A 15280-nucleotide genomic window follows, 5' to 3' on the forward strand; every position below is an offset into this window, starting at 1 on the left:
CGCCTAGCACCTTCCGCCACATTTGCTGTGTCCCGCGGCTCTAGTCTTTGTCCCAAACAAGCGTTGGTTAAGCCAGAGCCACAGTCAAGATGAACCCTTTTCAGAGATAACAATACAACCACCCTGCTTACCAAGGAAATGCAAGAGCAAATCAGACGGAGAACGAGAAACTAGCAGCAGCGTGGAGAGTTCATGAGAAAGGAGCCCCAGGAACAGTCCAAGTTTAGTGAGCCAGGAAAGGATGAAATTCTGCACGATAGCAAAAAATCTCCAGCCTTTTGCAGATTTGGTTTCACCTTCCTACTGATGCTGAGTGCTTGGATCATAACTTTTACAGGCAGCCTCTGGAAGTTGGTCTGAACCAACAAGTAATGGGGCCTCCTCTGTAACTGGTCTTCTGTGTAACACAGAGCGTGCTGGATGGGCTGATAGCAAAGACCTGCCCTTTCTGGTCCCAACAAACTTCAGATCTCCTCCTCCTCTCACGTCGCCTCCACATTTCATGTTTCCTGTACTTAACCCGTCCAGCTGCAGCTTAAACAGGCTGCGTGCAGCTGGGAACTCCACTCTGGAAGTGGCTCCTGAAGGCTCTCACAGTCTCCTCTGCCTTTGTGGCTGCAGCAACATGAACCTGAAAACTGTTCTCATCCTCTTGGTTCTGGCGCTAGCCACAATTTTCGCTCTGGTTTGTGTGTTGCTGACTAGAGGAGTGAAACCAGCCAGCTGTGAGCCGCAGACCCTGAGCACCCTGCAGGGAAAGCACAGTGACCAGAGCCTGGTCTTTGCTGATCTGACGCCAGAAGAAATGGTGCAAGTGGTGAGGTACCTGCAGAGCAGCCTTGGGGTGCCATTGGTAGACGCCTATAATGCAAACCCCTCTGATAACTGCATTTACTACATCGATGTGCAGCTCCCCACAAAGGCAGAGGTGCTGGGGTTCTTGGATCATGGGGGCAGGCGACCCCCCCGGCAGGCGCTGGCTGTGGTGTATTTTGGAAACCAGCCAGATCCAAATGTCACGGAGTATGTGGTGGGTCCCCTGCCAACACCAACAACTCACCAGGACATCACGGTGCAGAAGTATGGAGGGAAGCTGCCGTACCACCGCAGACCGGTGCTGGGGAAGGAGTATGAGCAGATTGAAATCTTCTTACGGAAGGAGGCATTCTCAACAGCCCCTACCTTTCTGAGTCAAGTATTGGATTATGATGGGACCAATTTTGCATCACTAACCTCAGCCCCCCGGGGGTTCCAGTCTGGAGACCGCAACACCTGGTTTATTCTGTTCCACAACGTGAGCGGCTTCTTCCTGCACCCGGTGGGGCTGGAGGTGCTGGTTGATCACAGCAGCCTGGACGTTTCCCAGTGGAGGGTGAGCAAAGTGTTTTTTAACGGCCAGTACTACAGGGACTTGCTGCAGCTGGAGAGGGAGTTCAAGCAGGGCCATGTCAAAGTGGACCCAGTTAAGAGAGCCCCACCCGACGGGGGATTCTCTTCCATGCAGCCCCGAGCAGCTCCCAGGGCCCCGTTCCCTCTGCAGTACGAGCCTCATGGGCCCCGCTACAGTGTCCAGAACAACCAAGTTGTCTCCCGGGCCTGGAGCTTTGCCTTTGGGGTGAACGTGAACACGGGGATGCGTCTCTTTGACATCAGATTTAAGGGGGAGAGGATTGTCTATGAAATCAGTGTCCAGGATGCTATATCTGTCTATGGGTCCAACTGTCCTGGAGGGATGTCAACCAGGTACATGGATGGGAGCTTTGGCATCGGGAGATTCACGTACCCGTTAGTCCGGGGGGTTGATTGCCCCTATTCAGCTACATACGTAGACACACGCTACTTAATTGAAACCCAGACACCTGAAAAGCATAAAAACTCCATCTGCATTTTTGAGGAGAACTCTGGGTCTCCTCTGAGGCGCCATTACTCCAACTTGCAGTCCCTGTACTATGGGGGGCTGACCAACTCAGCTCTGGTCCTTCGGTCCATTGCCACTCTGGGCAACTATGACTACGTCTGGGACTTCATCTTCTACGAGAACGGAGCTATCGAGGCCAAAGTCCATGCCACAGGCTACATGACTTCATCCTTTCTCTACGGTGACGGTCTGGACTATGGCAATAGGGTTGGGGATCACACCCTGGGGACAATACACACCCATTCCATCCATTATAAAGTGGACTTGGACGTTGGAGGTAGGTCTCGGTGTAACTTTCCTTTCTAGTTCTGTGCCCATCCTTTTAGTATCTCAGCATCTCCCAGGCACATTTACATTTGCAAAATTAGGTTTCTCATGGACTCTGGAGTGCTGCTTTTCTCCTTCCACTGGTATCAGAGGGACCTGCCTGGCATATGCCCCAGCAATCGGGTTTCTCTGTCTCTGCCCCCTCTTGTGTCCTCACTCTGGTTGTGGTGGGGAAGCGTTAACTTGCTCTGCTGCTTGTCAGACTCCTTAATAGCTGTGTAACCGCTCTGATCAATAGCGAAGTGAGAGAATGGAGCCCTGAGCGGGCCTGAGAAGCAAAGGCAAAGCGGGGGAATACTGGTCATTTTACAGATTTCCAGGGGTGAAGGAAATGAAGTTAAGGAATCTCTATTCGTCAAAATCTGAAAACCGATAAACAGTGAAGAGTTCTAGAGACCCCCACTGAACGTGTGTGTTTCATTTGTAGATCAATAAGGGGCATCCCAGAATTGCTCTGGTCTCATTCCTGGTGTTTGTGCATTAGCTTCCTCGATGGAGATGTCTGCTCTCCGCTCTCTAACGCCTTCTGCTTGGGGGATTGGCCATGTAGGCTGACGGGTTGCAGGGACAGGCTCTTTACCCCCCAAGATGTAAGGAACCAAATGTGCCTGCTTGGGACCCATGTGGATAAGACCCACGTATTGTGATCTCCCAGCTGTTTTGTTTCCTTTCTGTCCTAGGGCTGGTAAGTCTCCCTTCCGGACCAGCTCTCGGCTTTCCCGCTTTGTGTTGTGTTTGACACACAGTGCCCGGGCCCACGTTCCAATCCTAGGTGATCCCAAACGTAGTGTTAGGAAAGGGAAGACAGGAACAGGGTGTGCATGTGTATGTGAGAGATTGCAGAGGTGTCTCGTCTACCCTTCTCCAGAGTAAAATCTCTCGCTCTGATCTCCTCTTTAGCTCTAGTCTACACTGGGCATTTTGAACATACTCTGGGTGGCACAGCGAATGGGTCACCGTTAGAATTCTCCTCTTGCCCAGGGGGCTGCCCACGGTAGCACAGGCCATCCCGCCCCCGAGAGCGCTGAAAGAAGGTGCTCAGATCTTTGTCTGCTGTTACAATACCCCTCTCCCATGTTAGCAGGCTGTGCGGCTCCCTCCCCCAGGTGGCTGTATTCTAATACCCACCATCCCCTAATGCTGTGAGAGGGATGCAGATACAGCAGTCTGCCTTCTGCTCTCGGGTACCTGTGGCTGACTCGCTGAAGTCAGGGCAGTGGCATGAGTGTCACTGGCCCGCTGTCCGGTTCGGCCCCGGCAGCACATCTCTCAGCCAGCAGAGAGCAGCCTCAGCGCAACCAACAAGGTAAATCGTGCAGCAGACGAGACGCTGGCAGGTCAGTTTCTAGCAGTCACAAGAACCTGACCCGACTCCCCGGGCTGGAACACTGGTGCTCGCCTTCCAGCAGTGAGGCTGCTCTGTGCAGGCTCGGTGAGAGGCACAGGACATGTACAAACTGGTTTTAAACAACCCCTTACGTTTTGCCCATTTCTCACAAGCCCTCTGGGATTTTGCTGAGGGTTGAAGCAGGCGCGGTGGGTATGGGGCGGGTTGGTTAAGAGGCCTGCATCATGCACCGGTATCTGTCTGTGCTCTGCACGTGACTTGCAAGTGTCCATCAGATGAATAGGTTAGAAGTCTGCCCTACCAGCTCCTTTCAGCAATGGGCTGTGGCCTGAATTCTGGTAACAGGAGCCCCTGCACCCGTCCCAGCACCAAACGAACTGGAGTTCTGGGGCTCTGTAGAGAAAAGCTAGCCTGCTGATACCAGCCACTGGATGGGGCAGAAAGGCAGAGAGCTCCTGGCAGTGGAGGCATGAGGAGCGTCTGACTGACAAGAAGCTGCAGATGGGAGATACTCTAGGGCAAACTGCCGCAGTGAGCGTGCATAGCACTTACATTAGACCTTCAGTCATAGTTCTTGAATTGCTTCACAGAGCTGGGTCAATCGTATCATTCTCACTTAAACGGGGAAACTGAGGGGACAAGCTCACCAAGTAACTGGAGACAGAATCCAGGGCTCCTGCGTCCTGCTGCAGTGCCCAGGGTGATGACCCATGCTGACTTGCCCTAGACTCCATCAAGGTCCATTCATTGGTCGCTGTTGGTTCAGCAGGGGACCACTAACCCAACAGCATTTCAATTTGTCCCGTGGGATTTCCAGCTGGAGGAAGTGGGAGCCAACTGTCCTTTCACAAGGAAATGGTCCTTGTCCAACATGGCATGATAAGATTTCTGGTAGGAAACAGGGAGAGGGAGGTTCTCCATTAGGAGTCTGTCTCATGGTTGCTTATTTCTGTTGCATTTCTCAGCCCAGGCTCATCCACATGCCCAGCGCCTGGTTCCTCAGGCCAAACGTGAGCTTTTAAAGATTGGTGCCCTCCTGGTGAGAAGCCATCTCTGCTGCTTGCCTAGTGGGGTTTTGGTCCATAGGCCAGCTTTCTTCAGGGGCAATAGCCCTGTGAGCCAGAGCGTTGCTGTCTTTAATAAGGAAAGGTTCATGCAAACAAATGTCACCCACCAGGTGCTTGGCCATGCAGGTGTGGGGAGGAAAGGGAAGCACCTCAGGATAGAGGTAAATAATGCACTTCACTGGCTTTATCTTCTCTACCCAGAAAAAAACAACCAATGCAGCGGGGTGGCTGGTCTCAGGAGCTGGGATAAATCCCTGGAGCAGCAGTTCACAAACTAGGCAAGTCCTTGTTTCAGTGAAGCCCTTCCAGGAGTCCCAGTTGGGTGGAGGGATTGTAAAACCAACCCTAAGCAGGAGGCATCTGGCTCCTGGGCTGAGACAACCACAATCTCCCCTGCAAGTGTAACCCAGTGGTGTGTGTGTCACACATCTCCCTCCAAGCCTGATCTGCACATGTGTGTCTGTTGGAGCCCCAGCTCCTGAGCCTGGCTCTTCGGCTCACCCTAGAGAGGCTCACGTTTTAGCTCTAGAGGTCCTCGGTTCAACGCCTGCTGTGACGGCCAAGGCCGAGGCTACCACATAAGCGTGCTAGCCACGATGCTGAAGGATCCAGGTCCAGGCTCGCAGGCAGCACTGTATAATCCAAGGAGCAGGATTTAAAAACAGGATGATCCATATGGGGCAGGACACATTTCTTCCCAAGATGCCAAAAGGAGTGGAAATTTGCCAGGAGTCCTTGGTCAGCTCTAAGGTGGTGACCCACCAGGCCTCCCCCAAATGTAGAGATGGCATTAACTCTTCTCACATCTGCAGAGCCCCTGGAATCCCACTGGCATGGGGCTGAGGTTGCTGGGGCTCTGCCAGTCACTCTGGATCTCTCCGACAACCCTCAACTCTAGCTTGTTTGAGTTCCTGCCTTGTGCCATTCCACGCACTCCTTGGAAGCTGGCAGGGCCTTTGACGAACTGTCCCAGGTCCTGTCTCGGTGCAGTCCTTCAGCAGGGAGAATCATCGCGTCGGAGCCCGAAACAGCGTTTGTGCCTTTCTGCAGGAATTGGGCTCACTCCTCCAGGCTCAGCTGCTGCTTGCTGGAAAGCAGATCCAAGGGTCACAAGGGCAGCTCCTTGGGGGAACAGGGCCCTGTGTGCTAGGCGGTGGACGAACACACGGTGACTAGACAGCCCCTCCCCTGAAGAGCTTACAGACGCGGTGGGGCACATTCACCCTTAGAATGCCCCCCCTTGCGTCCATGTGTAATGGCGCCAGTACCCTCGGTCCAGCACTGCCGGCAGGCTGTCTGCTTCTCACCAGGTCTTCCATGGCCAAGACAGAGTTCAAGCCCCGTCCAGGGTAACCGGAAGGGCCAAGTGAAAAGCCAAACAAACCTGAATCATTCACCTGCCCCCTTGGGCTACTGAAGATTTCTGCTCCCGCTTACAAAGCCTATCTCAGCCCCGCCCCACCCTGGAGCCTACTCAGTTCCCTGGGGGTTTCTCTCCTGGGAGAATCCTGCTTCCTCTGCAATCTCTCCCTAGATCTTGCCTCCTTTCCAGGGCCTGCCACAGGGCCCAGTTCTGTCCCCACAGCCTTCCTCAGTTTCCTTAGCAGGCCCTTCCCAGAGAGATGCGGGGGGACACACATTCCCTGCCTCCTCTCTCCTGGGCCTGCTCCCGTCAGCCGTGTCCAGCTCTGGTGAAGTAGTTCTCTGTAGCCGTGCTCAGCCGCTCCCGGCTGGGATCGCGAACTGCCCCTACGCGGCTATGTCGGGGCAAGGCTTGAGGGGTAACTGCTAGGGCCATGGCCAGGCTGAGCCCCGCTTGCCTTCCAGGGCCAGTAGCCTGTGACTGTACATTACATGGGGCATGTTTTTGCATGGATTACCTGTGTGCACCATGGAGCTCCCTGCCCTACCCCGCACAAAGGGCTTCATGTGGATGACGGTTGGGAAACTGCCCACGCAGCAGACGGGAGGGAGGGAGGGAAGCAGCTGGTCCCAGGGCTGGCTTGGGAGTGTGTTCCAGGGTTTGACTAATCTGTCCCACTGGACCGAGCATCTGTGAAGGCCTCACGGGGGCTGCACAGGCTCCCTTGACGTGAACCTTGCTGAGTCAGGTTGCCCAGAGGATTCCCTGCCAGTAGCAGCCATGAAGCCGCCATGCCGGTGGCGATAGAGTTCATAGGAATCGCTGGAGAGAGCTACAGGCATAGTCTGTAGTGACGGATACAGTGGGGTCCCGCTGCACTTTCCTCCTGAGGCTGTAGCTGCTCTGAAATTATTTTCAATGAACGCCTCAATTAAACTCGCCTTGCCTAAGCAGAAGAAGCCAGAGCAACTCAAACTGAAAACCAGAGACTATAACCACCTTTTCCCGGCTCACAGAGTTTGGAAAGTTCCTGGGAATCCTTCTCGTGAGCGTCTCCCTTATTCCCATGGGCCCTTATCAACGTTGTGTCCATGCACTGAATTTGTTAGTAGACTAGTCTTAGTTACTCCCATACAAATATTGCGGGAGCCTCCTGATTTACTGGCAGTGCAATGGAATCCATCCAGTTACTTGGGAGAGGCCCACGTCTGCCGTCCACCTTTCTTCAGCTGCATCTTGTGCTCCTTGAGCATTTTTTGCCTTGTACAACACTTAATCTATTCTTCGCAGTAACTGCCAAACGCAGTGTCTATTCTGTGAAAGTCTGATCCAGTCCTATTTTTACAGATCTGTCTACAAGGTCTCCAAATGTTTTGGCCCTGGAGGGCTTTCCTATGGCTTGTACCAAGGCTTATGCATCTATCACAAGACAGCTCCTCCCACCAGGGTTAACTGTTGGCAGGCAGTGGACATCAACTGTCAGTACATCACCCAATATTGCCTTTGGGCCTGTTCTTAGATAGTCATTTGCCTGTGCTAATGCCAAAGGGATAGGCATTAACTCGTGTCGAAATCTGTTGCAAAGTCACAGACCTGCTGGCTTCACAGGGGCTGTGCTTTGTTGCTGAAAAACATGTCAGGCTTCAACTATGAGGGCTTTTCTTTGACTTCTTCCCCCACCTCATAGAGCCTGGAAAAAGTTGGAGCATTATTTCTTGGCAGTGGATCATGACTCTGTACGTGACCAGTCTCCTTCTCTTGTGTCATAAGCCGTTTCTCAGCAGAGCTGGCCACTTGCACTTTCCCTAGGCTCTCTGCATTCAGCACCATGCCCTGTGTGGCTTCGGCAGCTACATCTTTTGTTGCGATATTTTGCAATGCAGTTGGTGGTTCGTCCCCAGAGAACACCTCAAACCTCTGAAGTGTTCGTAAGAATGAATCCTCAGCTTCCCCGTCACATTGCTTCCTTGAGCCAGCTGGCCAGCCAAGTCAGCGTGGAACTTGGTTCTGCAGTCTGCTGTGATCTGGGCTCTCCGGTTGTAAGACACTCTCTGCTGAGGGCTGAGCAAGTCTTGGTGACGCCTGCAGTCCTTTCTTCCCTACCCCAGTAAGCCACTCCTGGCTCTGATCAGGGTCCACTTGGTTGAACGTCTGACATGATCTCTTGACCACACAGTCTCCTCGCTGGAACTCTTTGACCACTTCAGCTGGTAGTTGATGCATTTCTGCACTGTAGGTCGCACGCCCAGTTTGCGTGGTCACAGCTCACGAAGAATAGCACTATTCGAATTCACATTTGAAGGTGGAGAGCTGCAGCTCTCAATTTCCTTCTCTCCGTGCATAGTTGAACATGAGCAGTAGGGACACCATTTTCATGTACTGACATCAAAACCTGAAGTTCACCCCCTACCTTCACCTTTGCTGGTCAAAAATGTAGAGGTGAAATTTTTTGAAAGCTTATATGAGTTTACCATAAGAATGTGACCGATCGGCTTTCACAATATGCTCTTCAAGATCTTGATCATGCGTTGCTATAAAGTCCAATAGTTGTGGAAGAAGCAGGCACCACAGTGCTAGAAATGGCAGTCTGTGAGCCAGTATTACCCTGGCATATGTCTTATGATTCACAGCTTGTTCTGTTGCGTTTGGGCCAAGAACTCTTTCAGTCCAAACATCTGCTAGCCCTAAGCCTGTGTGTGTCAGACTATACGTTTTTTTGGAAATTCACTGAGATATGGAGGCCTCCCAGTAGTGGAATAAGCCACTCTTACTTAATTTTTTGTACAGTACATCAGAAGCAGGAACCATGCCAAACAGTCCATGGGGCCACTGAATGAGTGAGGTGCAAAAGGAGAACTCAAGGAAGATAAGGCCATTGTGGAAAAGCTAAATGAAGGCTTTGCAGAGTCTTCACTGCAGAGGATATGGGTAGAGCCCTGTGCAGATACAAAATTTGTATCCGCGTCCGATCTGCAGAAATGGTCTGTGCCTGCGGATATCTGCAGGTATAAAGCGGATATCCATGGATAGGCAGGGCTCTAGTTGTGGAGGAGAACCCCACGCCCGAGCCATTCTTTTTAGGTGACAAAGCTGAAGAACTGTTCCAAACTGAGGTGTCAATAGAGATGGATTCTGAACAAATTGATAAACTAAACAGTATTAAGTCACCAGGACCAGATGGTATTCACCCAAGAGTTCTGGAGAGACTCAAATACAAAATTGTGGAACTACTAACTGGTATGCAACCTATTGCTTAAATCAGCCTCTGTACCAGATGACTGGTGGGGGGGGGGTGTGTCACTAATGTAATGCCTACTTTAAAAAAGGCTCCAGAGGAGATCATGGCAATTACAGGGTGGTGAGCCTAACAGCAGTACCAGAAAATTGGTTGAAATTATAGTAAAGAACAGAATTATAAGATGAACATGATTTGTTGGGGAAGAGTCAACACGGCTTTTGTGAAGGGAAATCATGCCTCACCAATCTATTAGAATTCTTTGAGAGAGTCAACAACCATGTGGCAAGGGTCATCCAGTGGATATAGTGTACTTGGCCTTTCAGAAAGCCTTTGATAAGGTCACTCACCAAAGGTTCTTAAGCAAACTAAGCAGTCATGGGATGAGAGGATCTTCCCTCTTATCCCATGTTTCAGAGTAACAGCCGTGTTAGTCTGTATTCGCAAAAAGAAAAGGAGTACTTGTGGCACCTTAGAGACTAACCAATTTATTTGAGCATGAGCTTTCGTGAGCTACAGCTCACTTCATCCGATGAAGTGAGCTGTAGCTCACGAAAGCTCATGCTCAAATAAATTGGTTAGTCTCTAAGGTGCCACAAGTACTCCTTTCCTCTTATCCCATGAATCAGTAATTGGTTAAAAGATAGGAAATGAAGGGTAGGAATAAATGGTCAGCTTTTCAGAATGGAGAGGGGTAAATGGTGTCCCCCAAGGATCTGTACTGGGACTTGTGCTGTTCAACATATTCATAAATTATCTGGAAAACAGGGTGAACAGTGAGGTGGCAAAATTTGCAGACAATACAAAATTAATCAAGTCCAAAGCTGACTGTGAAGAGTTACAAAGGGATCTCACAAAACTAGACAACTGGGCAACAAAATGGCAGATGAAATACTTTGCACTTAGCAGCATTGAAATGGACACTGGAAAATATGATCCCAGCTATACATACAAAATGACGGGGTCTAAATTAGCCGTTACCGCTCAAGAAAGAGACCTTGAAGTCATCGTTGATAATGCCCTGAAAACATCTGCTCTATGTACAGCGACAGTCAAAAAAGTGAACAGAAGGTTAGAACCATTAGGAAAGGGATGGATAATACGATAGAAAATATTATAATGTCACTCTATAAATCCCTGGAATTCACATATGACTAAAGCCGCCCTCCCCTCCCCAACCCTTACCGCTCAGACTCATTCCTTGCAAGGCCCTGAATTATATGGACTCGCTCAGTTCTTGAGAGGTGCTGCTCACTCCCCCGGTCATTTTGCAAGTTCACCTTCTCTTCTAGGAAGCTGCAAAATCATGAGCAGAAATATTCCACTTGATCTGTCGTGATGGTTTTCACCCTGTGGTGCATGGACACAGACTATGGGGTCTGCACCGCCATTGGAAATTGTTTAGGGGTCTGCAAATGAAAAAAGGTTGAAAACCCCTGATCTATTGTACATGTATCATTGGCTAATGACATTAGCTGCGTTGTCATCTGGGGAGAATTCACCAATCTGCAGGGGCTAGCACAAGGGTTATGCACCTCTTAGGCTCCACTTAACCCTCTGCACAGGGTGAGAGCCAGATGATGGGGTAGGTCACATCTCGTTGCAGCTCAGCCACTCATCACAACTGCAGTCGTTGCTGAGAAGGATTTAGCCGCTCGTTTGGCATGAGACTGCTTATTGGGCACAGAGCTGCAGACGTGGAGATAACACCATGCAGAACCCACGCTGTTCAGAGTCTCTGGGACGGGGTGATGGTGAGGATGCATATGCTGTCTAGGGAGCCCAGGAAGTGATTTCTCAGTGGTATTTCCCTTTGCCTTTTAGGGACGTATAATACTCTGGTGGCCCATGACATGGCATTCGAGTCTGTGCAGGCTCCTTGGAGTCCAGAGCACCAGATACAGCGCCCACGACTCACCAAGACAGTCCTGGACACAGAGGACAAGGCTGCGTTCCGGCTCCATTCAAACATGCCCAGATACATCTATTTTGCAGCCAACAGTGAAAATAAGTGGGGCCACCAGCGTGGCTACAGGATCCAGATTGTTAGCTTCACCGGGGAACATCTACCAGAAACCAGTTTGATGGAGCGAGCTATCAGCTGGGGGAGGTAGGCAGCTTTCATCTAGATGTTCCCACATAATTTATGATGATGCATAAGTCACCTGTGGATGCCTAGGTGTCCAGTGGCTGCTTGGTTCAGGTACTCATAGAATGGACATGGGCAAAGGCTCTTGTATGCCATAATGAAAGTGTCACATTCCCTCTTACCAATCACTGGGAGTTATGCCGAAAGCTAAGATTTTGTCATGATTATTTTTAGTAAAAGTCATGGATAGGTCATGGGCAATAAACAAAAATTCACAGAAGCCGTGACCTGTCTGAGACATTTGCTGCTGCGGCTCCCTGGTTTCCCCCACCACCGTGGTGGCTGGGAGCTGTGGGGTTCCCCCTCCACCCACAGCAGCTGGGAAATGCAGGGTGACCATATTTCCCCAAGAGAAAACCGGACACCCCAGCCGCTTGCCCGAGGCGTCCCCCACCTCCTGCACGAGGCTGTTGCCCGTCGCTGGAACCCTGAGGAGGGCCCACTCAGGAGTCTGTCGCCTGTCGCTGGAACCCTGCCAGGGCCCCACTGGAACCCCTGGGCTGAAGCAGACAATGTCAGAGATCTCTGGAAGTCACGGATTTCGTGACATAAACGTAGCCTTAGTTATGCCCTATCAGCTGTGTGCCCACTCCTTGGAGTTTAAAGCCCAACCTCTGTTGCCACCTTGATTGAATTTTCTTCTTCATCGGTTCATTTTGTCCCCTGCTGCCACACGTTTCTTCCAATCCACCTTAACTGTGGCCTGAAGCCCCCTCTCTTTTCCCAGTCCTGCCTCACCCCTTGGCCATAGCTCAGCCCGTGTATCTCAGTCGTGACCTGCAGTACCCGCTATTCCAGCCCAGGTCACACCCACTCCCCTTCTGCTGATGCACCTTGCTGGCACCCTCTCTGGTGTTTCCTTAGTAGATCCTGACAGCTGGGCTGAATGTTGTGGTAACAGTTTTGTGAGGCGTACATTAGGATCGTAGACGCTTGAGATGGAAAAGATCCCTTACATTATTTAGCCCATGCCCCGTCCACCCTGCCAGGTAGCGTCAGGGCAGAGTGTTCCCTGTAGTATATTTCTCCCAATCTGGTTTTAAATGTCCCTGTCCTGTGAAGCTGCCTTCTTTCTCTCCTCTCTTTAGGTACAAATTGGCTGTCACCAAACGAAAAGAGGAGGAACCAACCAGTAGCAGCATCTACAACCAGAATGACCCCTGGACGCCCACTGTGGCTTTTGCTGACTTCATAAACAATGAGAGCATCGTAACCGAGGTGAGTTCGGTTCTCTTTGCGCTGGGGCCATGTATTACAGTGTGCTGAGTATTATCAGTCTTAGAGCTATCCACAGCCCAGGACCCACACAGACAAGCCCCGTTCTTTTGCTCAGGGCTCAGACAGACATTGCTAACAGGATTCTTGGTTTCTGTGGGACAAAAGGAAAACCTTGGGGAAGGAGAATTAACTCACTGCACTCCATGTTTCCCCTCTTCCGAGTTGGCACCTGTTACGAGAAAGCACAAGCCCTTTGCCCTTGTGAAGTCCCTACGACTGAGTCGTGTGTAGAGTGAATGAGCAGAGCTGGTCAGGACAGTCTGAAAAATCTGAAATTGCCCCAACCAAATGGGGAAAAAATGTCAGGAAAATGTTTCCATTGTCCAAGCCGCTCTCCTAGAGAAGGAGCCCGGCAGGTGGTATTTGCTGGCTTTGGCCCAGGTGACGTTACTGGTCTGCCCTGTATGTGCTCCCAAATGGATGTTCTCCTGAAATAACCAAATTATCTGACGTTGTCTCCCTTCCCCAGGACTTGGTTGCCTGGATAACAACTGGTTTCCTTCACATCCCACATGCCGAGGATATTCCCAACACAGTGACGGTGGGAAATGGAGTCAGCATTCTCCTGAGACCCTACAATTATTATGACACAGACCCTTCCATATATTCACCTGATGGCGTCTTTTTCAGCAGTGAGCAGGACTCTAGTGTATGTGAAGTCAATCATATTGCCTGTCTGTCCAAAACTGCCTCATGTTTACCAGTCCTCCCTCCATTCACCTATGATGGCTTCCAAAATCTGACGAGATTGTAAGAGTTATGGGCTGCGGGGTCTCTGTGTGGCAGAAGAAAGGAATATGGTGCCCCAGAGTGACTACTCTGCCCAGAAGACCCATTTGCATAACGGAGATCGGTCTTAAAATCCATTTCTAATTACTATGTTTATCTTTTGATAAAGTAACATCACCATTATCACTGCTTACAAGGGCTGTATCTAAGAGTTGTGGGCTGCAGGGTCTTTATGTGGTAGGAGAAATGAATCTGATGCACCCAAGTGACCACTCTGCCGGAAAAAATCTATTTTAATAATGGAGATCTGTCTTCAAGTCCATCTCTTGATGATGTTGCGTAGCTTTTTATATAATAACTTCACTACTGCAAGGGGCTGTATCTTTAAAGGGAAACATAACATTCTCGGTGCACGGCCAGATTAGAATTTGCATTAGTCTTTTTTAGAATAACTTGTTTAAATCCAGTCTGTCGCATGGAGGGAGGCAGGGAGAAGGAGAGTGAATTCTGTTCCTCCGATAACAGTAATAAATGCTGAGTAGTAACTAGCTCAGGTGAAAATAATGAAGCTTGATGTTGGTCCAAAGTTATCTCAAATGCCTTATTCCTAAACCGTTGCAGCTGTGTGGCACGGCCTGTGTCCACGAAGGCTGAAGCGGTGAAGAGTCTTAGCATAAGCACATGTGACTAGATAGCCGCACTGGGTCAAACTAATGGTCCATCTCGGTCAGGATCCTGTTTTCCGACAATGGCCATTCAGAGGGAATGAACAGAGCAGGACAGTCACTGAGTGATCCGTCCCCTGTCGTCCAGTCCCAGCTTCTGGCAGTCAAAGGCTAGGGACACCCAGAGCATAGGGTTGCGTCCCTGCCCATCTTGTTTAATAGCAATTGATGGACCTGTCCTCCATGAACTTATCTCGTTCTTTTTTGAATCCAGTTATACCTTTGGCCTTCACAACATCCCCCGGAAATGAATTGCACAGGCTCAGTGTGCGCTGCCTACATTTATAAGTCAACTTTAAAAACATGCTCTGGCCTGAAGCTTTGGCTAAATCACAGCCTTGAGAAAGCACAAGCCGTACAGCATCTGTGAGATCTCACTGAGGTTAGCCAGTCCTCATCATGGGCTAGTGCCTTTCAGGAACATCAGATATATAAAGCCCGGTAGCCTGAGGCCTCTCCTGAGGGTCTGATCTGGCTGCAGTGAGAGTCTGGTGCCCTGCAGAAGGCTGTGAGCTAAGTCATTCCTACTCACTTCGCTCTCCAGACCTTTTGGGTAGTTCAACAACAGGAAAGGAATAAGGGATGAAGATTTGACACATGGCTCCTGAGCATCTGCTCCCTCAGTGAGCAGCCTTGGGGACAGTGATCTCTGGTAAATACGTGATGTAAAAGCAAGATGTCTGAAGATCCGCAGAATAGTAGATGGGGCACCAGGAGCCCCTGGGTCATCACAAGCCACAAAAGGGACAAGTGAGCTGTTCAATATTTAAATGAATGGGATGCTTAGAACTGAAAGGTGCTGGGTCGAGCCAGACCATGGGGTGGGGGGCTCCACAAGCCACTCACTCACGGGTGTCATGGCTGTGATATTATGGGATGGGACACTGCACACTCTTTCGTATCACATACCAGGGTGCAAAGCAGCTTCCACTGCCTGGAGCACAAAGGAACGTTGGGCTGATGATGCAGAGGCAGGCAGGAGACCTGAAAGACCTGTTAAATGGCTAAGAATGGTCAATGCAGTGAGTGGACTATCGAGTGGAGGAAACGAAGACCAAGCACTGGCCAGGGCTAGGCCAGAAGCTAATGAGACCATTAGCGCTCATCATTGGAAGGATGTTAGTGACAAGGGGACATGGAA

General features: G+C 50.5%; 1 protein-coding gene across 4 annotated transcripts in view; it reads left to right on the top strand.

Moving 5' to 3' along the window:
- The window catches only part of AOC3 (amine oxidase copper containing 3), a 32031-nt gene that overhangs the window by 2960 nt on the left and 13791 nt on the right, over positions 1 to 15280 (top strand). The window contains exons 1-5 of one of the 4 annotated variants that reach the window (XM_043536912.1): positions 450 to 2195; positions 11083 to 11368; positions 12496 to 12625; positions 13155 to 13525; positions 13711 to 14000. In XM_043536912.1, the coding sequence (XP_043392847.1) occupies positions 503 to 2195; positions 11083 to 11368; positions 12496 to 12625; positions 13155 to 13439 (2394 nt within the window). In that variant the 5' untranslated portion in view covers positions 450 to 502 and the 3' untranslated portion in view covers positions 13440 to 13525; positions 13711 to 14000. Of the gene's footprint in view, positions 1 to 126; positions 2196 to 11082; positions 11369 to 12495; positions 12626 to 13154; positions 14001 to 15280 lie in introns of those variants that run through there. The other 3 variants (XM_043536913.1, XM_007054741.3, XM_007054742.4) reach the window with 3 other exon arrangements.

Source organism: Chelonia mydas, chromosome 27 (genome assembly GCF_015237465.2).
Source record: "Chelonia mydas isolate rCheMyd1 chromosome 27, rCheMyd1.pri.v2, whole genome shotgun sequence".
NCBI classification, from domain to species: Eukaryota; Metazoa; Chordata; order Testudines; family Cheloniidae; genus Chelonia; species Chelonia mydas.